At 34.1% G+C, this 27,971-nt stretch overlaps 3 protein-coding genes across 5 annotated transcripts; all 3 read left to right on the top strand.

The window, feature by feature from the left end:
* Positions 1-2,790: 2,790 nt before the first annotated feature.
* On the top strand, positions 2,791-6,896 carry LOC124435163. The gene is made up of 8 exons (XM_046985113.1): positions 2,791-3,625; positions 3,868-3,948; positions 4,387-4,637; positions 4,837-4,905; positions 5,526-5,756; positions 6,038-6,430; positions 6,508-6,784; positions 6,877-6,896. The coding sequence occupies exons 1-8, from the start codon at positions 2,878-2,880 to the stop codon at positions 6,894-6,896; spliced, it is 2,070 nt and encodes a 689-aa protein (XP_046841069.1). The 5' UTR covers positions 2,791-2,877.
* LOC124433725 lies at positions 6,850-9,866 on the top strand. Of its 3 annotated transcripts, XR_006944587.1 has the most exons (4): positions 6,850-7,958; positions 8,167-8,739; positions 9,093-9,353; positions 9,544-9,866. XR_006944587.1 is itself a non-coding variant. In XM_046983512.1 (2 exons), exons 1-2 carry the CDS (start codon positions 6,921-6,923, stop codon positions 8,121-8,123), a joined length of 1,083 nt encoding a protein of 360 aa, XP_046839468.1. In that variant the 5' UTR covers positions 6,850-6,920; the 3' UTR covers positions 8,124-8,136. The 3 variants fall into 3 exon arrangements, 1 of the variants encoding a protein (XP_046839468.1); XR_006944586.1 differs by having other exon boundaries at positions 9,093-9,866; XM_046983512.1 differs by lacking the exons at positions 8,167-8,739; positions 9,093-9,353; positions 9,544-9,866 and adding an exon at positions 8,079-8,136.
* An 11,457-nt stretch (positions 9,867-21,323) lies between these two features.
* On the top strand, positions 21,324-27,837 carry LOC124435162. Its single transcript, XM_046985111.1, has 7 exons — positions 21,324-22,149; positions 24,434-24,514; positions 24,649-24,899; positions 25,580-25,642; positions 26,644-26,874; positions 27,221-27,616; positions 27,694-27,837. The coding sequence occupies exons 3-7, from the start codon at positions 24,684-24,686 to the stop codon at positions 27,835-27,837; spliced, it is 1,050 nt and encodes a 349-aa protein (XP_046841067.1). The 5' UTR covers positions 21,324-22,149; positions 24,434-24,514; positions 24,649-24,683.
* The last annotated feature ends 134 nt before the right edge of the window (positions 27,838-27,971 follow it).

The raw sequence follows: 27,971 nt of genomic DNA, 5'->3' as shown, positions 1-27,971 counted from the left end.
AGTAATTTTAAATGTTATTTGGAATATCTTTCTTTGTGTAACACATTGGAGTTGTACATATATATAAACAACAACATGTAGCTTAATGCACAGCACCAGGATAAACTCATCGTGTTTACTTCACCTTAACGGACACATGCAGTGTTGCCGTGTTGGTAGATAATGAAAAGGCTGTGGTCTGCTAACTTTGCTGTAGCAGCATGCTGCCATAAAAGGCCAATGCGTTTATACCAATTTATTCAATAGGTCTTTTTCACAAGCTTGGAGAGATCAATTTTTACTATCATTTATTGTTTTCTTTTGCATTTTTATGTTTGCTTGTTATTTTTTTATGAAGAATCCACCGAAGAATGTATATTTTTCTTTAAATTCCATTCTTCATGTTTGAGTTTATTTTGTTAAGATATGGCCTATTTTCATTCCAGCGCACAAGAGAAGAGCAAAAAGAAGAAATTGTGAAGAAACCCAGAAATGAAGTTTAGTAGGCGTATTGTTTGTATAATGCTTGATTGTAAAATTGCCATTTTTTGTAGTTTTTTGTTCTTTTATTTTTTTTAATACTTGTCCACATATATGAATTGTTCCTAGTTATATCATGATAAATCTCGCTTAAGCTCAAACGAAAAAAGTCAACTCTTTTTTTTTAACCACACGTGAACAATGTTAAATGTCAGATCGTAGCTAACGAAAGCAGTTTGTAATGACCAGTAAAGTTAATTTAGTAAAGACACGTTTAGTGAACAAGACCTGCTATGTATGCATACTACAGCTATTTTTTATGAACTTGCCAATTTTGGTATTTATAGTATAATCGAAAGATGTTTTGTGTGATATTGTGTCTTATCATACGAGTATTGAAATTTATGAGCAACAAAGCGGTAAAATAAAAATGATATGCCTAAAATTTCCGAGGACCTGATTGGATATATCATTTTCTTCACTAGTGAAAAACGTCGTATCTGCATTCTGATTGCTTATATCATTTTTCTCATCAGTGACAAAATGCATCCAAGTTTTACCGCGAATGGTAAACAGCATTAAAATTAAAGAAAACAAAAACAATCGTTTTTGATTTCATTTATCGATGGCTTTGCAATTTGCCAAGAAACTATCCGTAAGCGAATTCAATAAGTAATTTTTTTGTTTCTTATTTCATAACTTCCCGGCTCGTCCATGCAGTTGAGTTAACAGTGGAATAGGTATTCGTTTGTTTGCATTGTGCGTTTCATTAGTTGTCATTGAACTAAGAACTAAATAGTTCATTGGGAAGTCAGGAAAGTTGTTTATAGTCGAGCGAATAAAAATTTTGTTAATACTTTTCATCATCTTCAATTTTGATGGATTTGTGTGGTATATTTTTATGGTTTCTCTTATTTACTTATTCGGTTTTATAGTCCGTTGCTTGTGGCCTCAAAATGTCCTTAGAAATAAAGTTTCGTAGCCACCATCGCGGTGCTAGAATTTTGACAATGAAGATCGCTCCCGTTTTGTTGTTTAGGCGACCTTTTTACATAAAGTATAGCAATACCGCTCTTATTTTGAGCCGAATCGTGGGCTCACAGTATTTAGAGAGGTAAACAAAGCGAAACACAATTTTCTTGTAAGAAAGATTATACAAGTTGACAGAATATTGAAGCTTGCTACAAGGCCAAATCAATTTACGAATTATTTAATAAAGAGGTGTTATAATACGAAGACAAGGTTCAATCGAGAAAGATGTGAAATCGTGATGGTACTTGTTAATTTTCACTGTTCATTTACTTTATTGTCACTTGAGAATTCTTCGTCTGTAATTTTTGCATAAAAAGCACTCCATACACTTCTGTTTCCTATTCTTCTGTTGTATTAAAGCACGAAAGGCATTAACAGAGTTCAGTGCAAAAAATGGATGCTTTCTTACACGAACATCTATTTTTTTAAGCAACCAGCAGTGCATTTACGTACAATTGTAAATATTTAGCTCATCGATTGGTGCACAACTGCCATTTATCCAATCAATGGAGATAGACTTATTTTTGTCAATTTTCCATCCATGGTTGGACGTATTTGGCGGGGCACAGTGACGATTTCCATATTGCTGCTTGGTAATTGACACGTTTGATGTGTTTCTCCAGAAAATCTTCATTAGGAGGCAAGTTGTACCTAGCCATGTTAATGTCAATGCCAGACATTGAGTGGAAAATCTTACATTTTACCTCCTCCACACTTATGTGAAGTTCTTTAGTGCTTACAAAATATTCTCCAAGTTCTCGAAGAGCTATGACAGCTTGGGCATCTTCTGACAGAAGCTTACAACTGAACACTTTACTATGTCCATAAAACAAACTGGTTGTGTGGTTGTGTCAGAGCGTACCATTAAAAGAAAATGAATACTAATTATTTTCATGTAAAAAGGTCGCCTAAACAGCAAAACGGGAGCGATCTTCATCGTCAAAATTCTAAAAAACTGCAGGTTTTGGTGAGTAGGAACAAAGAAATTCGAATTCAGCATGTCGAAAACTATAGACTATCGTTCATAAAATTTAACACCGTGATGGTGACTACGAAAGTAAATGTTTTGAGGCCACAGGCAACGGACTATTATTTGAGTTGTTTTGGAAAATTGTGAAAACTGCAAAATGGAAAAATTTGATCTTAATACTGAAAATAGGAGACGAATTCCTTCACAGCACGCCTTCACATTGTCGTTACGCATGAAACCTATCAAACTTTCTTTTCTCGAATAATTAAAAGTACCCAGCTAAGCAGAAAGTTAAATTTTGTGTTCATGGTTGGAATTAACTAAAAAGCTACTGCCTTACAGCAAAAAGTTTGTCGGCTAGAAAACGCTTTCTCTGACTTTGCACGTTTTGAAAAGTTTCCTCAAATCGTTTCACAATGGATGAAAGTGATCTCTGCGAAGAGAAAGATTTGAATGCTTGCCTTCCTCTTGATATTGATCCAACCGCGCTGAAGATCTTTGAGGACATATTTAACAAAGCGATACAACCTCTTGTCGCGCCTTTGACAAAGATAAAAGAAAATGAATTTGGGCTCATTTGGAACAACGAAATTGAGCTCAACCAAAAAGTCAAATCGCTTTCAATGGCGCTTCAACAAACCTTAAAGGATTCCCTCGCTTTGAGGCATACGGAAGCTGCAAAGCACATCAATGGAAGCACCTGCGACAAGTTTCTGGAGTATGTATACATTGAGCTGGACAAGTCCCTTTTCGGTGAAGAAATGTTTAAGTCTTCCCTTGTCGAAATCAAGAAACAGATCGAAAAAAATATACTGAGTTTGAAAAAGACCCTTGTAGTTAAGAATGAAGAAGAAGCAAAATCTATATCTGATCTCGAAACCATGATAGCTAGAACAGCTCTTTTCGATCCTATCCACATTCACCATTCTTTACTTTGTGTTCATCTCGCGTACAATTGCAAAGACCCCGAATATAGAATGCACGACCTTGAAGAATTGGACAAGGAACATTTACTTAGCAATGTTTATGTTTCTTATGAAAACGAGGACGTTCCTAAATATGTGATAGCGGAGTGTGGTGATGTTATCTACGTCAGCTTCAAAGGATTGTCGTCGTATACAATCCCCAGAATTCAAAATACCCATCGAGGAGGAATTTATTCATGTAATTCAGGGTGATTGAAGTTTAACTGTATCATTGCTAACGGTAAAAAAACCGTCGAGACATTATGTTTTCTATCGGTGCAGCAACAGATGACGAATAAGACTCTTTTGTGCAGGCGCATAAATAAGAAGTAACTTTACACGAATATTTTACAAATGATTTTGAAGCAAAGATGAAATGTTTCGTTTTTTTTTTACGTGAACGGCATTTCATGTACTCATATTATATTTATCTTTTTGAAGATGTGAAAAAGGAATCTGAAAAAATCCCTCTGAAGTATTTCGCAAGAGCATTCATGCAACAGAAACGAATTATTTTTTCAGGTAAATGTGCGAAATGTATACATACAAATAAAGACCATTAATTTGGGCTTCGGAGCATAGATCCAGTCTTGAGAAAGGGCTTTTATTTGTGTTTTACCTTGAATTATTCGCAACACATGCGTAGGCGTTGCATATTTCTGCATTTCGCAGATACCTGTATGTTTTAAATTGCTTCCTTGTCGTAACAAAAAAAATGGAAAAACTATTTAGAGCATCGTGGAAAAATTAATATAACATACACATTCATGTAGAATAAAATACTGTTTTACCAATGGCGTAACCGGCCTGCTTATTAGGCCTGCTCTGTGCACTGTGCAGGCACAATGGTCTTAATGATCTTAAATTTGCTTAGCAAGACTAAATTTTGCGGGCTGACTCGCACTGAACGTCCAATATAGCGAAAATGCATTACACGTGATTTGCTTATTCCTCATTAAGGGCACTCAAGTGGTGGAGCCATCGCATCTTTAGTTCTGATCTTTTTGCTGGAAAAATTCAAAGAGCAAGGTGAATCGTATTTGAAAGATCACCTCAAATGTATTACGTTTGGTCTTATGCCATTGGCGGACAGTACATTCAAGGATTATGTCGAGTCAATACCTGGAGCAAAGGAATGCTTTTATCATATCGTTCAAAAGGGTGATTTTATTCCAAAGCTATTCGGGGCATTAAACGGTTCATATTTGGAGGTAAACTACAAGTATTATGTTGGCATTCTCTAGCGGTTTAAGATTTCGTTTACTGTTTCTCAGGACCGACTTGATTGTAAAAATAATTATGTAAAAAAATAAAACGCCTCTTCTTTTTGTCGAACTATTGGCAATACAAGTATATTTTACAGTTATCAAATAATTGGTATATTCTTGTTGCTGAATAAATCTCATTTAGAACGAGCTGTGGAATTTAGTAAAGAAAATAACAGAGAAACCGTTGAAAATCATTCAACAAAGCATAAAGGTATATAAAATATTTTTATCGTCACCATGTTTTCGCGCAGCCATTGAATTTTTTTGTATGGGATTACAAGGAACTTAATGCAGCATGTCACACACAGATGAATAAAACCCCCCACTCCCTACCACCCTTTTTTTGTTTTTCCCAATTGTCTCGTTATACGTCTCGAGATATTATGCTTAAAATGAATTCTCAGTTTTTTGGTAAAAATCGAGTTTAATTACTTGTGTCTTCTTTTTCCCCGTCAAAGAGTCTTGGCATCTTTATCTCTTTAACCCAAATTTTGGTCTTTTGTCTTGCTTGATGTCCCTATACCGTACAACATTGCTGGTCCAACTTCTATTTTCTCTTTTCGTTCTTGCATGAATTAAACAAGTGTTTTTTGCTTTTGTTCAAAACGTTGACGACCATCAATCTTATAAAATTTTTTACGGACCGTTTTTCATAAATTGGAGTTGTCATGCCACTACCTCACCCACTTCTATCCCCGCTTGTTACGTCCCCATATCTATGTATAATTTCTTCTTATGACCTAGCTGTCTATCATATAAGGTGCAAGGATGGGCTCGGGAATGTCGACTGTAATACTTTCTTTTCACCCACAATGTTTCTACTTTTCCTAGGCAATTTGGATGGATTTAGGTAAAATGATTCTTGATTTTTTTGAAGACTCCAATCCGATGGTGAACAGCTTCATCACATTCCGCCGTTTGGACATCTTTGGATCATATTGCATTATTGACAATTCTTTAAAGGATGTAAAATATAAAATTTTGCCTGCATCTAAAGCTGTCAATCAACTAAAAATAATTGGTCACTCATTGGCTGAATTAGGTCGGCAATACGTCGTTAATGTAAGTGTCTTCAGAGGCGAAACTAGAACGTTAATTGGGGTGCAAATTCATATATTCCGTTGTGCCCTACTGATTTATTTTGAAAGTGAATTGAATTTCAAAAGAAATCAGTATGGCAAAACTGAGTAGATGAATATACCCCCCCCCCAATTAACGTTCTAGATACGCCCTTGAGTGTATTTTATACATATCCGAATGATACGACTCAAGCAGTGCCCACATGGAATGGGAATTGTCATTATGTTGTTATTTTAATATTTGTATCACATTTGTATTCTCAGCATAGTTTTGAGAGATATATCCACGAGGTTGAGCTGGCTTTGCTTCAAAGTCTTCCTGATCTCAAGCCATTCAAAGAAAATACGAAATGGGCCACAGCATCAAATAAAATTGTCCCCGAAGTAACTGGCGTTCGTTTCGAAAATATCGGTGAGGAGGTCATCATCAAAGTATTTGGGAATGAGATGTGGTTCGTGTATCAGTTATCCATCGAGAATGTCGAATTTCCTGGTAGGAATCTACCTGTAGACGTTATGAAATCTTCTGGATCAGAAATTCAGACAACAATCAAAGTAAAGAGCATTTGCCACGAAGATCAAGTTAACGTTCGTTTGAGAACGCATTTTCAATGCAGCAAACATCTCCCTGCATTCCAGGTTAAAGCAAAAACCACGGTTAGTAAAAAAAGGTTATGTTGATTTCCTAAAAACCAATTTTTAACTTTATATTTCAATTCATAATTGCTTTTTAGACGTACACAGTCACAAAAAGGCAACAGCAACTTGCAAAGCATCGTCCCAGCGAGATAATTGAATTGGCGTATCTCAGTGCTCTGTTGGAAAAACGTCATGACGCTGATAGATCTGTCAGAATGAAATCCATCCAGGACTTTTTTAAGAACGCTGTATCAGTGGTGCCAATTGAAAGTCTTTTTTATGCTATGGGAGAAAGCAGCTTAAACGTTATGTTAGACTGCTGTGAAATAGTTTCCGCAGGCAATATCGATCTAAAGACATTGGCTGTCTCTGGTTTTAATGAAACCACTAAAATTGCCTTTTTTCGCATACGTCATGGACTTTCATGTATGAAAGCATTGCCTTCCGATGTATCTTTTGAAGAGAAATACAATTTTTTCGTTAATCGATTTTATAAAACACCGACTTCATGCAAATCGCCCACATGGAAACGGAACAGATTAATTTTTTTTGCTCAAGAAATACGGAACTACGACCCAATCCTATGTTGCGATGGGGTGATATTAAGTACTTACTGAATAAGACTAATGCACTTCTTGTTTCTCTTCTTCATGAAGACGTTCCTCGACCAAGATTCGGAGGAAGTGCAAAAAGAACAACTTTTCCTGCATGTGAGACAGACCTACAGGTGATTTATCCATCTTCGGATAAGTTTGGCGAAAGCAAGACGAAGATTCGTTGTAGTAAAGCTCCAATCACATTGCTAGTCGATGGTAAAGAAAGACTCCAACAACTGAGTGAAAAACTAAATGTGGAGAGCTCTTTTTGTAACGCGAATAACGAGATGCTGAACGTTTTAGATGACTTGCTTATTGAGTTTGAGACTTGCAATGCTCTACTTGGTGAATTCATGCAATCCCAAGTTCACATCCCTCTCGAGCAAGGTGGTAACGACAAGTACGTTGATGAATTTGCCAGACACGATGCCGACTCAAGGGGTTTGTCTGTGTGGGCATTGTTGATTGTGCCGTTTAACTATTTGCAGCAAATGGTAAGATCATCTGGAAGGTTTGGAAAAATTGTCATTGAATTCTCTCGTCGCATTAACGATTTTCGGGAGTACATATTTCCTTCCGAGGAACTCGAGTTTCCTGACTACGACGAAAAGTTAAACTTTCTTGTGGGTAGCATGAAGAAAGGAGTTACATGCAACAAGAGTTACATCAGTTATTCTCTCGAACGCCAACTTGAGCGCCAATGCAAGAAGAGGAACATTTTTCACAACACTCCAATTGAAAATATTCTTCAACAATGGAATGCTAACTTTGAGGAAGAAACTTTGACGCTAGTGCCATATGAGTACCGTCCACTGATTGCCCGATGGATCAGATGGTCATTGATGATCAATTACCTTAGAGAGAGTTTAGCCAAGCAGTGCGCAGTCGGTGTTGTGGGACTGGTTAATTCTGGGAAATCAAAGTTTGTCAGCTCCATGTTTGAAGTACAGGTAAGAACTTCTGTTACTTTTTCTGAAATAAAATATGCTTCATGAAAATACCCCCATAATATTGATCTTTTGAAACATTTGTTTTGAGAACATCCATGAAAATTGATCTTTCTACGTTAGACAGCGAGTGGAACAACTGATGAAAGACGTACATCAAATTCATGATTACAAATGATTATAAATCAAATTCCTTTGATTTATAACTTAGATGAACACATCAAAGGTTTGGATGTCATTGATTTTCCTGGTGTTGATGATCGTGATGAGTCAATTCCGAAAATTGCTGAATTGCTGTTTTGTTTGACTCGGATTGTCGTATTTGTTGTCGATTACTGGTGACGAAGCTTTTCTTGAAATACTTTTTTCAACCAAAAATATTTCCGTAAATTGTTTTGATTCCCGTCATATAAGATGTCTTCTCAACACATGTTTGATTCATAGAATTAATAAGCTGATAAAAAGCCTCCTGGGGACGAATGATATTATGTACACCTTTTTTCAACTTACCTACTCTTGAAATCGACATTTTGTAAAAAAATTTTATCTGAATTACTGAAGGCAGTAAGAGCTTGTGAGCATTCTATGTCAGTATATGAAAATCTCGCCGTTTTAGGAAAGTCCATACAGAATCAACGAAAAAATGGCTTTCCATACTTGAGAAGGAAAATGTTCCCGTTCTTATTTGTCTAACATTAGCTGATAGACTCTTTGCTGAATTAATGGGGAAGGAGGTGATTGTGGCATGGAGACAATAAAAGCCAGAGTGGAGAGTCAATTGGAAGTATGGTTTGCATAAGATATATTTATGAAAGATCTACAGTAATTTTTGATCACAACCACCTTACTTTTTACAAAATGTCTTAATGTAATGCACTCAAGAAAAATACACACTGGACCTAAGGCAGAATTCTACCTTAGCACTGTTCGACCGAAATTTGAAATCTTCAACCAAAATAATTGAAGTTTTATTTTCACGGTTTTTACCTTCACTTTGATTAAGAGAACATAAGTACGCAGAATACAATGAAAGCTACAATCGTGAATTTCTCACAACACCTTAATTTGTAGTGACTATTTATCACACAAATGACCACAGTTCGACCCCTTAAACTACCACTGTCTGTTTTTATTCAGTGCATCAAGACTAAAATTGGATTGCCAGAAAGCGGTCATCAACGCGACTTTAAACTGGCTGTGTTTGCTCTTGACAATGATTCCAAACTTAATACTGACGAGGGGAAAGCAATGCTACGTAGAGTTGGTCTTTGTGATGAACTTGACGTGGGCCGTTGGATTGCGGAGAAATTAGATGATGAATATGAATCACAGGAAATCTCACAGAATATTCTCAAATACATAGATAACAAGAAAAGCAGTACTATAGACTCGTGCAAGGTTGGTGCATTATTCAATCTAAAATGATGTGTCTAAATTGAAAAGGGTAATCATTTAAAGGAACTAATTTGGAAAAAGCGAATTTATTTAAATAACTTTATATAACTTTTTATTACTGTCTGTTGTTTTCAACATTTAGCTACAAAACTAAACTTTCTAATAATTGATAATTTCAATTTTTTATCTTAAGTAACCACGTGTTTAAGTGTATCTAAGAAGGAAAACTGGTTCATAAAAAATAAAGTCATAGCAAAGAAGAATGAAAAGAATTGAACAAGTTAAAGCTTCAAAGCTATATTTTTTCAGTTGTCGCCATTTTTGTTCAAGGTACTTTTGTTCCTCCAAGTTGTGTGTATTTCACTCGTTATATATAATCATCTCAAATAGTTTTGTTGTTTTCTTACTTTGTATTTTTCACTAAATAAGAGGCAATGCATGACCATGTTTTGTGTAAATAATCAATAGCGCTGTATTTTTTTTGGAAAAATCATTCAAGACCCTTTCATTTTTTGAGAAGTTGCAACAATTGTTTATTACTTTTATGGACAGTAAAAGTTGTGAATTCTTCCTTTATTTGTGCGTTTAAAAACAGCAATCTCTTCACTCATCAGTTTTACGAGTTCTTGGCCGAGTTCTTGACTTGTTACAGCAAAGAAATTATTTATCATAAATTTGGAATATGGGCCAGTTTTTTTATCGAAAAAGTATGGAACTATGAGGTTTGCGTTTTCAAATCTTTAAGAAAAAATTCTGTTTCAGAAAGAGAGAAAGATTTTAATGGTAGGAATGAAGAGTATAATTATGGACTGCGCAATGTTAATAATTGCAGTAGGGGCTATATTCATATATGCATGTTCTACTTTCTTAGTTTGCATTAAAATCAATTGTGATTACGGTATATTACTTATAAAGGACCATGCCCCAATGACCGATTTTGTGCAGTATGTATTATATTTAAGATAAAAGTTGATATATTTGTTAATATAACATTGTGCCACTTCTTTGTTCATCATGAGGCTAATTACTGGAAAATTATTAATTTAATACAGGTTATGTATAGTTTAATGTGTGATCTTTGATCGAGTTGAAATGGAAAAGCTGAGCTTGATTCTTGCTAGGATCTTCACAGTCCATTTGCAATAATGTGTGCTCGAGCCATGCACTAACATTAAGTAGCTATGGCTTTTCTCTAATTTTCATTTAAATATGATCTTGTGCGTAAGATAAACTGTTTACAACATTTATGAACAGTATGATTACTCTTCTTATATGTGGCTTGCAAAAGAATGTTTTATCAATGATCATTTTTGCTATTGCACGTGGACTCCAGCTAGGATTAGCGAATGTTTTTGGTGTAATCAAGGAGGTTTTCTTAGTGGAATAGCTTGGCCATATTTTGTGTAGAAATTTTTGTGAATCAAAATTAATTATAACATTAATAATTAAGAAAATGTTCATTCAAAAACAATGAAGATGTATTTTTAATGAATGCGTAGAAAGAGTGAGAACTTCTCAAAGTGTTTGGTATTGCGCTTTATTTAAAATTCATATTTATACAAACCGTTTTCATACTGGTTTTGCTTCCATGCTTCACTTTCAAGCTCGTCATTCTAGCTTCTCCATGTTAGTATGGATCCATTTTACTTGTCTAGTCAAATAAATCTCTAAATTTACTTCCTTTTTTCTTGTTTGTATTTACATCATCATAACACAACAGGTTCTTCTATTAAATTTTAAAATTTACATTACACAGAGAAATAACTGATGAGATACCAGCAAATTACCACAACATACAATCACTTGCGAAAACGTCTCTCTCAACATCTGATTTTGCATTTTCTTTCGTGTTTGATTTATATTCCATATATATGGATCCTTTTTTAGCAGTTAGCTACTTTTTGCATTTAGTCAAATTCAAATTTCATTTTTTTTAGTTTTCCTTAGCAACATCAGGAGAGTATAGAATCGACAAATGTATTTACTGTATTGACAAATTTGCCACTAAACATAAGAAACAATTATCGAACTACTTAAATTTCTGTGTATTTGTCGTCTTGTTCTTCTTTACTTGTTTTTCATATCTGTCTTATTTTTGTACATTCTTTTGTGATTTTTTTTCTACACTATAGTGTTAAAAAGCCAAATATTTTAGCAAGACTAAAACGAAATTCTGAAAAGATTACCATTATTCATTTCTTTGGAAATCTGTTGTTCTCGCGATCAGTGAACATAAAAATATTCGCATAGCGGGTGTAAAAAGTTAGGCAAAATGTAAACCTTGCTACATTTCTTCCTAACATTATGCCAACTTTTTTTCTGTTTTTGTGTATTTTTTGTATTCATTTTCTGTCCATATTTAAGAACAACAGCACCAACAAATATCAGAAAATTTTTTAACTGGTTAACAAAACCTACCTACCACTTTTTCCAAATAAAGGGTCTATTGTCTTTTATTGTACATCTTTTGTATATTTTCTGTCTATTTCTGTTCTTTTTTATTGTTTTTAAAGTCTTTACACGATGTTAGTAATGAGTTTGCTATTGTTTCAACTGCACTATTGAATATAAACAAGGGAATAACGGGTAACGTGACTGACGTCAAACATTCACAACGATGTTGCTTGAAGAGTCTGAATTGAAATGACAACGGCTTAACAATGCATTAATTCATTTAACTGCGATTTGGGAGAATCATGTAATCAACACTGTAATTTGGAATTAAGGCTTCTCATTACTTCCCTGTTTGAGTCCAGCCTTTGCAAAATAGTCACCGTCCGATCATTTTTTATTGCACTGACTATTAATTGCTGGTGCAGGAATACAAAGTAAGAGTTATTAAGTTTCCTTCAGCGCTTTGCAGTGTGTGGTACGAGCATTTGCAAACATCTTGAGATGTGAAGCACAAGGAATCATATTTCAGTTTGGTATCTATGTTTGAGCAAGGGAATTTAAATATCCCATTACCACAGCGTGAGCAAAAGGTATATATATTTATGTATGCTTATTTTTAATTTAAAATCTCTGCCACGAAAATATATAAACTTCTATGATATTGAAAAGTAAGTCTGTTATTAAGTAAGTTTTTCCAACACTCTTGAATATACTTTAGGGGGAAAAAGAAACTGGTGAAAGTGGCAAAGAAGGAGAAGTTCAAACATATTCAGCCATGGATTGGGGTATGCATGTCATGCATGTAAATGTATAGCATGTATGTGTTCCTGCAGGATTGTCATTGCACTTTGACGATGGCCTGGAGGGCACATTGTGATACATATTGTATATATATATATATACATTTTTTCTTTAACTGAACAGTCAATTATCAACCATTTATATTGGGTTGGCAACTCAAGTGAAACTCCAGATGAGAGGGAAGAAAGGTGGCGCAGTATTCTCAATCACATTGCTAATATTCATGAGCATAATGGTCACAAGCTATTTACAAAATGCCTTCATGAAACAATTGTAGAGCTTGGCTCAAAAAAGGTTGAGTAGATAGAATGGACTACAATTTAGAAGTTTAATTCATGCCTCAAAATTTTTTTTACTCATCTATACAACAGGGTCAGCTGCTAACAAAAAATTAGAGGAGATGTTGACAAGGCCTTGACTAATTGCAGAAATTCAAAAGTTATCCAAGTATCACCAGACATCAGGCTTAGAAGCCAAACATGCTTTGGATAATATGCTTGCCTCAAAGAATACTCATCATTCATATCACTCATTGAGTGCAAGGTATGTTATTCAAAAATCAACTTAAAATTTGCAATGCAATTAAAATATCTTAAAGAGGATAAAATATGGACATTTCAATATTGAAGAAAGTTATCAAAAATTGGGATTTTTCAACTTCTGTATCAAGATAGACTGTACTGTTCAAACTTGCACCACAATGAGAACAGCAACAGACCACAAGCAAAAACTGCAGATGGAAACTTGAGATGGGCAATTACCTATCCAAAATCTTTCAAAAAAGAAAAAGCTGTGGCAAAACCTTAGAAGGAAAAACCCACCTATGGTAGGAATGATATCATTCAATAACAAATAAAGCAAGAAAATTTCATGATATAAAAAATAGTAATATAATCAAAAGGCTAAAACATTTTAGTCATAGTTTCTCTAAAAATAATATATAATAATCCCATTTAGGATATGTGCAGTTAATATTGAATGAAGTTGTAAAACTAAGAAGCCAGTACTCGACTTTGAAGAAGGCCAAAGCACATGCAGATATGATGCTACCTCCTGAACCACAATCCCTTGTCGAACAGTATTTGGCAGGAAAGGAAAGACCCTCAAATGAGCAAATTGAAGCCAACAAAAAGCAAGATATAGTACACCAGCTCTACCCGAAAGTTCACAAGGGAGCAGACCTCACACAAATATTTGTAAATGTAAAGGAAAATGTGCCACCTCAACGTGTGATTGCAGTGCATTGGGATTGTTATGTCAAAATAAATGCAAATGTAGAGAGGCGAAGTGTATCAATCGAGAGTAGAGTTCAAACATAAATTTATTAAAAAATAAAATAAAATATTACTGTTTAGATATTTTGGCGTATTAAAAATGTGTATAAAGTCCGTCTGGTGACGCGAAGCGTTTTCGTATGCTAGCATCAATACAAGCAGGAAATGGTCTTCGATGTTTATTCCCCCAAATTTGAAAAATCCACCTAGAACATCTTTGATATGCGACTAATCGATACAGCTCGTATATTCTCTCCAGGTCCTCATCAGACAGGGGCCAATTTTCTTCAAGATACCGACACACGTCTATCTTTAACAAACTTTCTGACAGAATATTGTCCCTAAATTCTTGGTGTGTTGTCAAGCAATACTCTCCTTGAGTTTTTATTTGGCCTAGCAAAGCCTCGTACTCATCGTATTCAAGCGCTTTTTCGTGGCAACAAAAAACACTCGATTGCCTTTTTCGACAAAGTACAATGTCCACACTTACACCAACTTAGAGCTCGAAGGAGCCAAGTAATTGCTCTCTCAAATTCAGCATGTATTTCATCCTCCGACGAGAACAAGTCGCTCTGCTCACTCTCCTGTTCGGAACCGTTTTCTTCGCTTGTTTCGGCCATTCCATTTATTCAAATATCGAGTTTACTGGTATTTATTTAATAAACTTGACGAGTCTCTTCTTGGCGATGAATTATTCAAGTTTTCTTGCGACGAAATCAAGGATGAGCTCAATAAAAAGATTTCAGCTTTGAAGACACTTGAGAAAACATGCAAAGAACCAAAACCCCAATCTGACCTCGAAGTCATGATTTCTGAAACAGACCTGTTTGATGCTATCCACATTCATCATACCCGAGGTTTCTCGCGACGAAATCAAGGAGCAGATTGGAAAAAAGATTATAAATTTAAAGAATACGCAAGAAATGGAGCACAAGCCTGAAAAGAAGCCTAAATCTCATCTGGAAGAGTGGATATCTACAACAAAGCTGTTCGATGAAATTCACATTCACCATTCGTTGCTGTGTTGTCAACTTGCGTACAGCTGTAAAGACCCCGAATACAGAATGAACAACCTTGAAGAAATAGAGAAAAAACATTTACTTAGCAATGTTTATGTTTCTTATGAAAACGAGGACGTTCCTAAATATGTGATGGCAGAGTGTGGTGATGTTATCTATGTGAGCTTCAAGAGACTACAGTCTTACACCTAGCCCCGCTTGGAAACTAACTATAGAGGTGAAATTTATTCATGTAAGTGTAGAAGTGTGCAGGAATGGCTGTAGTGGCCAACTGATCGGTCGTAACTTTGAGAGTGAAGTAATTATGAAAATTTGCCTTCAGATATGAAAGTATAATGTTTTGCGAAGTGAAGTGAGGCGTGAGTGTTTAGAAATGGTTTAGAAATTTGAAACGCATGAAAGGTGTCATGTTTCATTGCATGAAAAAGAACAAAAGAAGATTTGAATAAAAATCCCGATTACATTGTTTCATGTACACCTGTAGCAGCCTTGTACCCAGGCGCTTTGATGTTTTGCTTTGAATTAATTGTCGTTTATGCAGGAGTTAGAATAAACGTGTAAACCATGCATTGCTTTTGATCACATAAATTGATTTTATAGTGAACAGCCATAGGGTTTATGCCCAGACATAAAGTCATAAAGTAAAAGCTAAATATTTTCTTTATGAACGATGCTAAGTGTAATCAGATGGGTGATTTGATGAAAAACATAATGGATGTTTCTAATTTCGTCCCTGACATTGTTATTTGTCTAACTTGCCTAATGGTTGCTGCTGATTTTGATCAAAACATTAAATCTTGTCTATATAATGTACTTGTAATAATCTAGAGAAATTTTGAAAAATTTTTCTTAAAAAACATGTTTTAAGATGTGAAAAAAGAAGCTGAGAAAATCCCTTTGAAGTATTTCATCAGAGCATTTTTTCAAAAGAAACGGATCATTTTTTCAGATAAATTGTGAGATTTGAAATTCAAAATAACTTTTATTAGTTGCACAGACACACCAACCACTTAAATCATTTCTTGACGATTTGATCAGATTCTCTATAGGTTTGGCTTAGTATCACCTATTTATAGTTGATAGCTATCACAATACACTATCATTATTCTATTACTTTATGTTTTTGCAAAGCTCATCCATTACATGAATCATCAAGGATCATTATTTTCTTAATTAATTGTAATTGATGATTATAACCCCAGCTCTACCAATATTTGAAAAGCTTTGTCATGTCTTGATGTATGCTTTATCTTTACTAATATTTACATCATAATAACATGTATTCTCCTGTTTTTAGGTGTCTGCTTTTTTATAGCTATCCTTGTTCTTACCATTCTAATCCAATTTTCGCTCAAAAAATTCTTAAAGTATTTTTCCATTTCTTTCTTAACTCTCTAGTCTTTAAGACTTCTTGGTTAGTATCTGATTGTTTTTCTTACATCCAAAGAATTTGTAGCATAGTGGGACTGCCTGTTTTGGTGTATCGTAATTCAGATTTTTTTCAAAATTCATAGTTTTTTCTCTCTCCTTTTCTTCATTTTTACTTTTGAACTCAATATCCTTGCATTCATTTAAATCATATACCTTATGTCACTTTGTATCAATAACTATGCTTTGTCATTTTCCCACAGTTGTTTCCCACTTTTGTTGTACTTTATGTAACTTTTGCATCAAGCTATTATTCATCTTGCTTTATTTCTTTCGGGCTCGAAGCCCCAAACTCTTGTAAATTTAGTAAGTCCAACTATGGCTAATGGACAATGGCTTTCTAAACTCCATATCCTGCCCTTTAGTGGGAGATTGAGCTTTTGGTTTGCCATTGAATTTGGGGGTTAGCACTAGTCTTGACTTTTTTAAATAATATGTGCAAATGTTTTTTTTATTCTGTCATTTATAGGACATTCCAGTGGTGAAGCAATTGCATCTTTAGTATTGATTTTTTTACTGGAAGAATTCAAACAACAAGATGAATCATATTTAAAATCTTGTTTTAAATCTCTCACGTTTGGCTTATTGCCTGTGGGTGACAGTAATGTAACACAATATGTGGATTCAACTCCCGGAGCAAAGGATTGTTTCTTTAACATTGTCCAAGCTGATGATGTTATTCCAAAACTATTTGGCACTTTTAATGGTACTCAACTTGCGGTATGACTTTTTTAACTTTTTTTCTCATCTTTATATGATTAGTTTAAAGAATAGCCCAGAAAATTATTGATTGTTCTTTGTGCCTGCATATCAAATTATGTGCATTTCTTTTTAATAAAATACTTGCATTGTAAGTGCATGTCTGCAAATGATAACGAGCAATTCATGTATATAATATATATTTGTTGACTTGCAAAGAATAATAGCTAATTGCATTTTATTTACAGAATCTGTTATGGGATTTTGTTGAGAGAGTCATCCAAGAGTCTATTGATACACTTGATGTAAGTTTTTCCAAATTGCTATCACAATAATAAACATAAGTCGTCTATATTCAGGTCAAGTTTTCTATAAACTTTAACCCTCAAACCAAAGTCTTGCTTCAATTCCTGGTAAGTGAGTGGTTAGTTTAATCCAACTTCCTTGGATTTGACTCTTATTATTGAAAAACTCAGAAAATGTGTCATTTTAGAGGAATCAAATAATGTTAACAGATAGAAACATCAAACAAAACATCATGATGAAAAAATTTTTTAGGTTTAATCAATATTTTAAAAAATCCAGACGTTGCAATAACCAATAGTTGCCATTCTAAGAATATATCTATTAGGGCGAAGCTAACGAGACTTTTTGGGAAATTCATTATTGTGGGTTATGTAAAATCTAATCAAAAAAAAAACTTTAGTGGGCTAGACATTTATGTCAAAGCTTTGATATGTGCATAATCTTAGAAACGAAAGCTATAAGAACATTTTATTGCAAAAATAATAAAATGCTTGTAGTAGGCACACTTCTCTTAAACACTAGAGATTATTTCACTAGCGATGAATTAATACACCTTTTATTCAACTGTATTTTTACAGAAGGATACGCGCATATAGCAATTGTGTTTTACCATGAAATACCCAGATTATTATTAATTGCGTGATTAAAGTGATATAGTTGCTCAACATTACATTTTTGTTTCATATATTTTTTAAAAGTAAGCTTTCATTTCTATAACATTTTTCTGAGAATGACAAGCTATATACCAACCTATGACGATAATTTTACATAAGAGGCTACTATTTTGTACACCCCTGTAAAAACAATAAAAAACTTTATGATGTCGAAGGTATAAATGATCATTTCCAATTCTAGAGAACTGCTATATGGTTAGAGATCTGCAGTAAAAGCAGTTGGCCGTTGAGCTCAGTGAAACAGCATTTAGGTTTCTAATTTGACTTATTTTACTACCTCTGTCATCAATCTTTTTTACCATTTTTAAAAGTATTTCTGTTACCAAGTCAAAAGGGATGTGAGATATAAAAGCATTTCCTCTTGACGAAAATATTTTTAAATTAGAGGTGATATCTCATGATTTTATTTCCACACAATTTTCAGTTTTTGAAGAAAATGCTCAATGGCTACTTTTTGCTCATACAAGTTGGGCATTTTCGCATTCAGTCAAACTCCGCAAATGTTTCTTTGCAAATAAGCATCATTGTATCTAAGCAATCAATTTTGAGAATTTGAAGTTTTGCAAATAAACAATTTGATTCATATTATTTATACGATTCTATTTGTAACAACAGTGAGAAAAGCAACACAAAAATTTTATATGTAGCTAGCTGCAGTTCAACGTAAACTCAGCTCTTCAGTTTGACTCAAAAACTTTATGTTAGACACAATTTCATCAACAAATAGGAGTTAGGAGTGTACCCCATTTACCCAAATTTTTTCAACACTCAATACGTCTCTAACTGTTTGGAAATTTTTCAAAATGCATTGCCGATCTTTAGACTTGTCTTTTTGAATGTTCAGTTTCGTTTGCTGGGATCAATATTTGCATGTAATAATGTGTGTAAAATTCATCCAACTACTTGAATTTTTTAAATTTTTTAGGACTCTTTTTCCTATGTTAAAATGTTTTTTAAAAAGATTGTTGAGAAAGCAAAGCGTGCAAGTCCTGTTCTGAGAAATTTAACTGGCTTCGATCGCTTGAGTATTTTTGGAATTTATTATATCCTTGAAAAAAAGTCCACTGGATCAAAGTTTGAGGTTTCGACTGCGTCAGAGGCTAAAGTTCACTTAACCATCTGCAATTACGATAGCATTCTGAGCATATATCGGCAATATGTTATTAACGTAAGTTACGTATGATTAATTTAATGTAATGTAAGTTATTGATAATGTTTAAGCCATATATTTGGGGATATGATTATCAATATGCTGCAATTCAACATAACAAACTCATCCATGCACTTGCAATTAGAAAGTTTAATGAGGAATATAAGGAATTAATCAGCAATACTGCTCGTCATGGCTTGATTTCTGAAGTGCATTAAGGAAAATTTTGATTTACTTTTTCGACAGCATAGACTTCAAAGGTACGTGCACGAAGTTGAACTGGCTTTTGTCAGAGGTCAGCTTCCTGACCTAGCCTGTTTCAAACGGACAAGCAACAATACTATCGACGTCAATGAAATCATCCTAAAAATATCTGGTGTTCATTTCGAAAATATCGGTGAAGAGGTTGTCATTAAGGTATCTGGTAACGACACCAGATGTCTGTCACAACAGTTGATTTTGATGGTAAAAATTTGCCTGTGGACTTCGTTATATCATCTGGTTCTCAAGTTCAAACAAGAATAAAGAAAAAGAGCATCACCTACGAAGAAAACGTTTGTGTTCGGATGAAGACACATTTCGAAAAGTCCAATTATCTTGAGTCATTTACTGTTCCTGCAAAGACAACGGTACGTGAAAATCATGAATTATCAAGTAATTTGCACGGGCTATAAAAGTATCCTGGTCAAAAATATATGTTGAATGAATTCGAACCTAAAATAAGATAAATTGAAATTGACCAGGGTTTGGGTTGAAATCCTGGTAATTTCAGAATCACTTAAGCAGGATACTGGTTGAAGAAAAATTGAAAATCGCGAAGCACATATTTAATACGGTAGAAAACGTTAAAATTGGTTTGATTTAACAAGGAATACTGGTTGATCAATTTAACCCGAATAGCGTTGGTCAACTTTACCATATAGTGTTGGTCCATATGAATTAATTTCTTGGTTGAAATTTCACCCCCATCTTCATCTCTTGACAAATGATTACACAATTAATCCTCTTCATTAAATAATTTAATTTTAGACTTTTTCTATTACTCGAAGACAACAACAACTTGCTAAACTTCGTCCTTCCGAAGTTATTGAATTGGCGTATATAAGTGCTCTGCTGGAAAAAACGCACAAAGCCAACTACTCCATTAAAATGAAATCGATCCAAGACTTTTTAATAGATGCTGTGTCTGTGGTGCCAATTGAAAGTCTTTTTCATACTATTGTTGAGAGTGTAATGTGTAATGCTGGATTGCTGCCAAATACTGTCTGATTGCAAAAGTAATCCAATGGCGGTTGCAGACCCCGAATTTTCAGAAAATGCTATAAAAAATGCATTGTTTCATTTGCGTTCTTTTCATTTTCTTTGTAATTTTTTTTTTTGTGATATAACCTAACACAAACATTTTATAACACCTCATTCAACTGTAAATAATTATTCATAACTAGTCGATATTTCCGCTTTATAACTATAACATATATATTATATATTAATCCTAACACGGTTTTTAGTATGCACATGAAAAAAACATGTGACTTGGACGAGATTTGAACTCGCACCTTCGGGATATTAGTTCGCCGCTCTACCTGTTGAGCTACCAAGCCCACAGGGTATTAACACCGATCATATTCACAATACACCAAAACCCATGGCAACGCATTTCACCCCATCCAATCACATTAATCTACCCACTAATCCAATTAGACGCTCTAGGCGTCTACAAGCTAAAAGCACGTGTAAACAGTTATTTACCTCATTCTGACGAAGGCTCGAAGGAACCAGTCGAAAGCTTAATAAAATAATTTTTAAAACAATCCGGAGGAAGTTTATACTGTATTCTGTTATTACTAAACATTAAATTACTTTGCATTGTCCCACAATGGATGAAGACATGTCAGACGTGAACAAAGATTCGACTTGTGGCCTCAATCTTGATATTAATAAAGCTGCTTGCGCCATATTTGATGATATATACAACAAAGCCATACAGGATTTTCGGGAAGATTTGAAAGTGATCAATGAAAACCGATCATATTCACAATACACCAAAACCCATGGCAACGCATTTCACCCCATCCAATCACATTAATCCACCCACTAATCCAATTAGACGCTCTAGGCGTCTACAAGCTAAAAGCACGTGTAAACAGTTAATTACCCTATTCTGACGAAGGCTCGAAGCAACCAGTCGAAAGCTTAATTAGAGTCGTAGCTTCGTATTGCACTGTATAAACTATAACTTGCTGCGGACATTGTGCGGTAAAATATAGCAAGATTGAAATTTTGTTGATGATTTCACAATGAAGGAAGGCGAATCAAGTGATGGCAAAGATTTGAATTTTAGTTTTAGTCTAGAGATTCATGCAGCTGCCCTCGAAGTATTTGATGATGTCTTTAACGCAGCAATGAAAGATTTCGATGAACCTTTGCAAATGATCAAAGAAAACCGTTTTGGATTGATTTGGCGTGACGAAATGGAACTTCACGAAAAGATTATGTCATTTGCCGGGTCGTTTCAGCAAACTCTGAAAAATTCCTTCGCCTCCAATCATGCTAAAGCCGCACAGCACATTAAAGGAAGTACTTGCGACATGTTTCTTTCATATTTACATGAGAAACTGGATGAGTCTTTACTTAGTGAAGAAATTTTTAGGTTTTCTCGCGACGAAATTAAGGAGCAGATTGGAAAAAAGATTATAAGTTTAAAGAATATGCTAGAAATGGAACACAAGCTTGAAGAGAAGCCTAAATCTCATCTGGAAGAGTGGATATCTGCAACGAATCTGTTCGATGAAATTCACATTCACCATTCGTTGCTGTGTTGTCAACTTGCGTACAGCTGTAAAGACCCCGAACACAGAATGGAAGACCTTAACGAAATGTGCAAAATGACAAAAGAACATTTGCTTAGCCATGTTTATGTTTCTTATGAAAACGAACATGTACCAAAATATGTAATGGCAGAGTGTGGTGATGTTATCTATGTGAGCTTCAAGAGACTACAGTCTTACACCTGGCCCCGCTTGGAAGCTAACTATAGAGGTGAAATTTATTCATGTAAGTGTAGAAGTGTACAGGAATGGCTGTAATGCTGCGGCAAAAGGATTTGTTGTATTACAGTATTAGTTGTTTGAAATCGAATTAATGTAGGTTGAATGCGACAACCGACCTCACGAGTTTAATCAACGTTTTAACTAAAAATTGATTTTGTAACATTGTTCATTGAGAATCGTAATAGTCGTTTTATGAAAGTGTAGCTATTTAATGAATCAAGAATTGCGCGCGTACATGCAATGTTTCTGGCTATTTGAAAAATGAGTTCTCGCACAAGAACAACTCTACATTCACGGATAAAATTCATAATATTTATAGAAAGCCAACTCACACTGAATTTTCTATTTTGGCTCATTTTTTTTTGTTGTTTTACCTTAATTAGGCTTGCCATCGAGGTTTAACTTTTCTTGTGCATTTTCATTTTTTTCCCCTATACTCACGCATAGAAAATTTTACAAATGCATGTCGACGTCATCTCAATGAATGATATCTCTCAAGCGTCACTTTTTCTTTTCTTATGTTCTTTCTTGTGCTAGATATTTTACTGGCTTGTAATAAAAAAACATTAAACTTTTATGGTGTGTTTTCATGCAACTGAGCTTAAATAATATTTTTCAGCAATATGACAGCCACTGAAGACACTCAAAATCAGTGTTGCCAGCTGTAATTTCTCAAAAATCGAACTTGCCAGTAAGCTTAGAAATACTCCGAGGCTCCTTAAAAAATCCCGATTCACTTACTTTAGTCGGGGGATTAGTCCTCAAGCTTCTTAAGAGAGAGAAGAGTCGTGCACTTCCTCTAATTCATGGATTTTTATCTCATACAACAAAATTGTGGTCCATCTTATAAGCCACTCTACCAGTTGAGCTATCGAGGGATTTAGATCAATTATCATCCGCATAAAATTGAGCAAAATCATTTATCAGTCAGTCAATTTTCACAAAAAAAGGCACTTCCCGAAACCTGAGTTTTCAAACTCAAAATTCTCGAAACAATCCCGAATTTTACCTTTTGAAATAAAAATCAAAAAAAAAATCAATTAGCTACCTTTTGAAATAATAATTCCAGAAGAATCAATTGCCTTTTGAAATAAAAATCCCAAAAGAATCACAACTCTTTTCATAAATCACAAGATCTCGGGATGAAATGCCGAAAAGTCGGCAACGCTGCACAAAATACAAAACAAAATTTGTGAATTATTAACTCATTTTTTGTGGTAATCTGTTCGCTGGTTTACCACTATGTTGTATACTAATATGTGTTCGTCTGTGCGTGCAAAGGTGCATTGAATAAAGTGATGTAACATCTCTGAATAAGTACGATATAGCAGAAATGTGGAAATCAAGTATGGCACGTGATTTATTTTTGATGCTATGTCACAAAATAGAGTATATTCTGCTTAAGTTCAACTATTTTCGGTGCATTTTTGCACGCATAATCTGCTCTTTATTTTACTCATGATAGTTAAAACAGGGCTCGGTCTGTACAAAAAGACAGAGGTCCGATATTTCTCAAATTTCGTAATTGAAAGGTTTATTATATGGCATTATTTGACCTGAAATGAAGTTGCTTTCTTTCTCGTCCTTGCTGTTTTTACCGGTTGGATTTCACTTTTTTAGTTTCCGTCCATAAAAAATAAATCGTTTCAAATTGTATTGTATGGATAAATTAACTGTTTTCCGAGTGTTTTTTCTTCGACTCACATTCGCAAATGGTTTTTTGTTTCGTCTTTTTTGCGTTTTACTGTTTGCTTTACGAAGTTTTTTACATTTGACCATCCAGACGATACAATTTGAAACGATTTGTTTTTTACTGATAAAACTTGAAAAGTGAAAGCCTACCCGCAAAACAGCAAAGACGTGAAAGAAAGCAAGCTTCGTTTCTGGTCAAAAAATGCTATATAATAAACCTTTGAATAACGTCGCTTTTTCAGTCTTTACTGAAAAATATTGGACCTCAGTATTTTTGTACAAACCTCGCTCTACAACCAAACAGCGAATAAAATGTATTTTGCACGACAGAAAGTTTAAAGAAAGAGACGATAATTTTTATTTTGTGGCATTTGATACAAAATAATTATTCTCACTCTTATTATTTTACTATTGCTATTACGAAAGTAACTGAGCTTGGGACTTCGCTAAACATGTTTTTATAGAGTTTTTTTACGAATATTGCTTAATTTTACGTCAATGCTATTCACATGTATGCAATACGTACCTATTTTTTTAAATACAACTACATTTATGCCAATTAAGTTTATTTAGCAATTTTTGTCTTTTGTCTTTAGGGGTGAAAAGAGAAGCTGAAAAAATCCCACTGATGTATTTTGCAATGGCATTCATTCAAAAATAACGATTAGTTTTCTCAGGTCGTGGGTTCATTGATGTTTATTACTGTTGAGTTGCTTATGTCAGTTTGTCAGATAATTTTTTTTCAGAATTATTGTCATCAATAAATTCATTCTGCAACACAAAAGTGTATGATTATGTTTTATTCTCTTAGGACATTCAAGTGGTGGAGCTATTGCATCTTTAGTTATGATATTCTTATTGGAGGAATTTAAGTCCCATGGCGAATCACGCTTAAAAGATTGCTTCAAATGTATAACTTTTGGTCTTATGCCAATTGCAGACAGCATGTTCAAAAAATATGTCGAGTCAATACCTGGTGCAAAAGAATGTTTCAGTCATATCGTTCAAAAGGATGATATAATACCAAAACTATTTGGAGCGTTTAATACTTCGGATTTGGAGGTATAAGAAGAGTATTTTGTCAACATTTCTTATAAGCAGCTCAAGTTTGTTTAAATATTTCTGTGAACAGACCAAAAAACGATGTCAGTACAACGCGAGGGAATTTGAAGGGATTAGTATAGCAAATTTATGTGCAATTGGCTGCAGTGGTGCCGGGATGATTTTAATTTGGGGATGCAAAACACCTCCAAAATGCCACTTACCTGCATTACGCATTCTTTTATATGACGACATTGTCAAGCTACATATAAAAACCTAAGTATGAGAAATATTGATGGGCAGCTTCCTTCTTACCCTTCCTTACCGGCGCCTTTGGTAATTGGATAACGTTATTTAGGTGCATTCATACGTCTTAGTTAAATGAATATGTTCAATAATGTTTATAAATCTACCCTTTCACGTTTGAAATAAATATGGTAAAGTTTTGCTGTGATTAGTGTGAACTTCATTTTTATTCCATGTGTTATAAGTGGGCTGAATACAAACTGAAAAAAACTCTTATAAGCAGTTTTTACAAATTATTCACAAGTTATTGTCACAAAATGCTAAAAACTAAAAAATTCATGGACTAACTTGTAGATAGTTTTTGCACATAAAATATACATTTTTTATTTTTATGGGAACTGCTAGTATGAATTCTTGAAATCCTTAATAAATGAAAAAACTACTGTCTTTTTCAGAAGGAGCTGTGGAATATTGTGAAAACTATCATTGAGCAGTCTTTCAACTTTGAGGAACTTAAGGTACAATTGCTAATTTTTGTAGAGTGCAAAATTTTCATCTACAGAATATATACACCTGAACACATAGATTTTTGCATTAACTTTGAGTTAAATTTCTGCAAAAATTATGAGCAGTATTTTTTTGTAATTTACATTAGTTAAATGAAAGACCATTCCCACGGGAGACGACGAACTGTCAATAATTTCATCAAAAATGCTTGTTAATTTATGCAGCAAACTGAGTAGTCAGACAACACAAGCAGGGTGTCTCAAAAAAAAGTAATCCAACTTCAACACGTTGGAGGAATAAAATTGTTAAATAAACGACTGTAGTTTTGAAATACTATGTCACGGAATATCATGTTGTTTGTTCCACTTTAGAAGAAAAACTATAAATTAAATGCTTTTTTTTTGAGACTTCCACAAGTGTAAGCAATTAAGTCAGTGGTTAACGCATTAGCAGGAACAATAACAGAAGTAACTGCGTACTGCGTTTTATATATATAAAATAAAACGTGATACTTACTAAAGACGTGAGCTTGTAGTTGTTTTATCAACACATGATCGATACAACAAAATTTTTCTGGAGTATATTCTTCACATTATAAAGGAACGCATGAAGTCGCATAATGTTATTATTGCAAAACAATATGGGAGGCATTTATTCAGTCAGCTTCTTCATTCGCTTTTTTCAATAGAAGACTTGCCTTGTTTACGTTTTGCTGGCAGGCAGATTAATCCCAGAAGAGGTTTACAATTATTCCTAGTGTTGTCTAAAAGCATTCAACCTAACCTGCTTGTCAACTAAACGTAAACAAGTCAACTCATCTATAAATATACGTCAGACGGTGTTTCCAACGAAGTAAGATTCTACCAAAAATAAACTTTATACAAAATTTTGCACAAGGTTTTCGCAGTTTTCTCTTTAATACCTTCCATCTATATAGACATTTTTTTAAATTTCATTTATTTGCGAGCCTATACTATTATCGTCTACATTTGGTTTTCTGTTATTTTCGTAGAAATCTAGATGGTGGTCAATGCTCAATATGGGCACTGGCAATGAAGAATTTCCTCGTCCTTTTGGACACTTGATGGGATTCGATCGTTTGGACATTTTTGGAGTATATTACATTTTGAAGACATCGACTAGTTCAAAGTACAAAAAATTACCTGCATCAGAAGCTGTTGATTACCTACGAATAAGTGAGAACGATGGCATCACGAGTTTACGTAAACAGTATTTTATAAACGTGAGTCAAAATTAATCAGTAAAAGTTTAATTTTCAAGACTATTTTAATTGTAAAATTATTAAAATAAAGTTATCAAGTCGGTAGACTGCGGTAGTACTTAAAAAAAGGAAGCGCGACGAACAGTTATACTGAAAACATGTATCTTCCGGCATAATTCATAACTTCCAAGTTTCTTTCGTTGAATATTTGTTGACAGAATTTTGCATGCCTTATTAATGACTAAAGGTATATAAAGACTGAACTATTTATAAATTTGAGATAATAATCATTAGTCATCATAAAATGAAAGGAGTATTTAATAATTGCTTTTATCTAAATGAGATCATTATCTTTCTCAACTTGCAGCATAGTTTTAAGAGATACGTTCATGAAGTAGAGATTGCTTTTCTACAAAGTCTTCGAGATCTGAAGCCTTTCAAGACAAATATGAATCATATTTCATCAGAAAATGAAGTTAGCCCGAAAGTATCTACCGTTCATTTCGAACACATTGGTGAAGATGTTGCTGTGAAAGTATCCGGAAATGGAATGTGGTTTGTATATGAGCTGTCGATCTATTGTGAACAATTTTGTTGTGAAAATATGTTAGTGGACGTTATTAAATCCTCTGAATCCGAAGTTCAGACAAGAATAAAAGAAAAAACCGTTCATTATGAAAAAGAAGTGAGGGTTCAAGTGAAGACACACTTTGAAAATTCAAAATATCTTCCGTCGTTTGACCATGTAACTGCTAAAACCACGGTTGGTTGATATCTTATTTTACCATAGAAGAAAATTTCATTTGCTTGTTTTTACTTTTTCAATTGTTTTAATTCTAGACCTACTCTGTTGCACAAAGGCAACAACAACTTGCAAAACACCGTCCCAGCGAAATAATTGAACTAGCTTTTCTCAGTGCCAGTGGCGTAGCTAGCGGTCTGGCTGGTCGGGCCCAGCCCGACCAAATATTTTCCCAAAAATGAAAAATTTGTTTTCTTTAAAATTGGACTTGCGAAAATTTTAAATTCTGCGACTCTTTTTGGAATAATCCACAGTCTATTAGTGTAATATTTGTCAAATTGCGTCGTTATTAGCAAAATTATCATATTTTTAGACG

Source organism: Xenia sp. Carnegie-2017, unplaced genomic scaffold (assembly GCF_021976095.1).
Source record: "Xenia sp. Carnegie-2017 unplaced genomic scaffold, XeniaSp_v1 HiC_scaffold_14, whole genome shotgun sequence".
Lineage (NCBI taxonomy): Eukaryota > Metazoa > Cnidaria > Anthozoa > Malacalcyonacea > Xeniidae > Xenia > Xenia sp. Carnegie-2017.
The sequence above is the reverse complement of the archived record's forward strand: the minus strand, read 5'-3'. Positions and strand labels throughout refer to the sequence as shown.

Excerpts from the sequence above, each read along its gene's own strand:
- LOC124435163 (XM_046985113.1), top strand. The coding sequence starts at position 2,878 with ATGGATGAAAGTGATCTCTGCGAAGAGAAAGATTTGAATGCTTGCCTT. Across the intron at positions 4,906-5,525 it reads TCATTCAACAAAGCATAAAG|GCAATTTGGATGGATTTAGG; the intron begins GTATATAAAATA and ends TACTTTTCCTAG. Across the intron at positions 6,431-6,507 it reads AGGTTAAAGCAAAAACCACG|ACGTACACAGTCACAAAAAG; the intron begins GTTAGTAAAAAA and ends ATTGCTTTTTAG.
- LOC124433725 (XM_046983512.1), top strand. The coding sequence starts at position 6,921 with ATGCAAATCGCCCACATGGAAACGGAACAGATTAATTTTTTTTGCTCA. Across the intron at positions 7,959-8,078 it reads GCTCCATGTTTGAAGTACAG|ACAGCGAGTGGAACAACTGA; the intron begins GTAAGAACTTCT and ends TTTCTACGTTAG.
- LOC124435162 (XM_046985111.1), top strand. The coding sequence starts at position 24,684 with ATGATATTCTTATTGGAGGAATTTAAGTCCCATGGCGAATCACGCTTA. Across the intron at positions 24,900-25,579 it reads TTAATACTTCGGATTTGGAG|AAGGAGCTGTGGAATATTGT; the intron begins GTATAAGAAGAG and ends TGTCTTTTTCAG. Across the intron at positions 26,875-27,220 it reads GTAAACAGTATTTTATAAAC|CATAGTTTTAAGAGATACGT; the intron begins GTGAGTCAAAAT and ends CTCAACTTGCAG.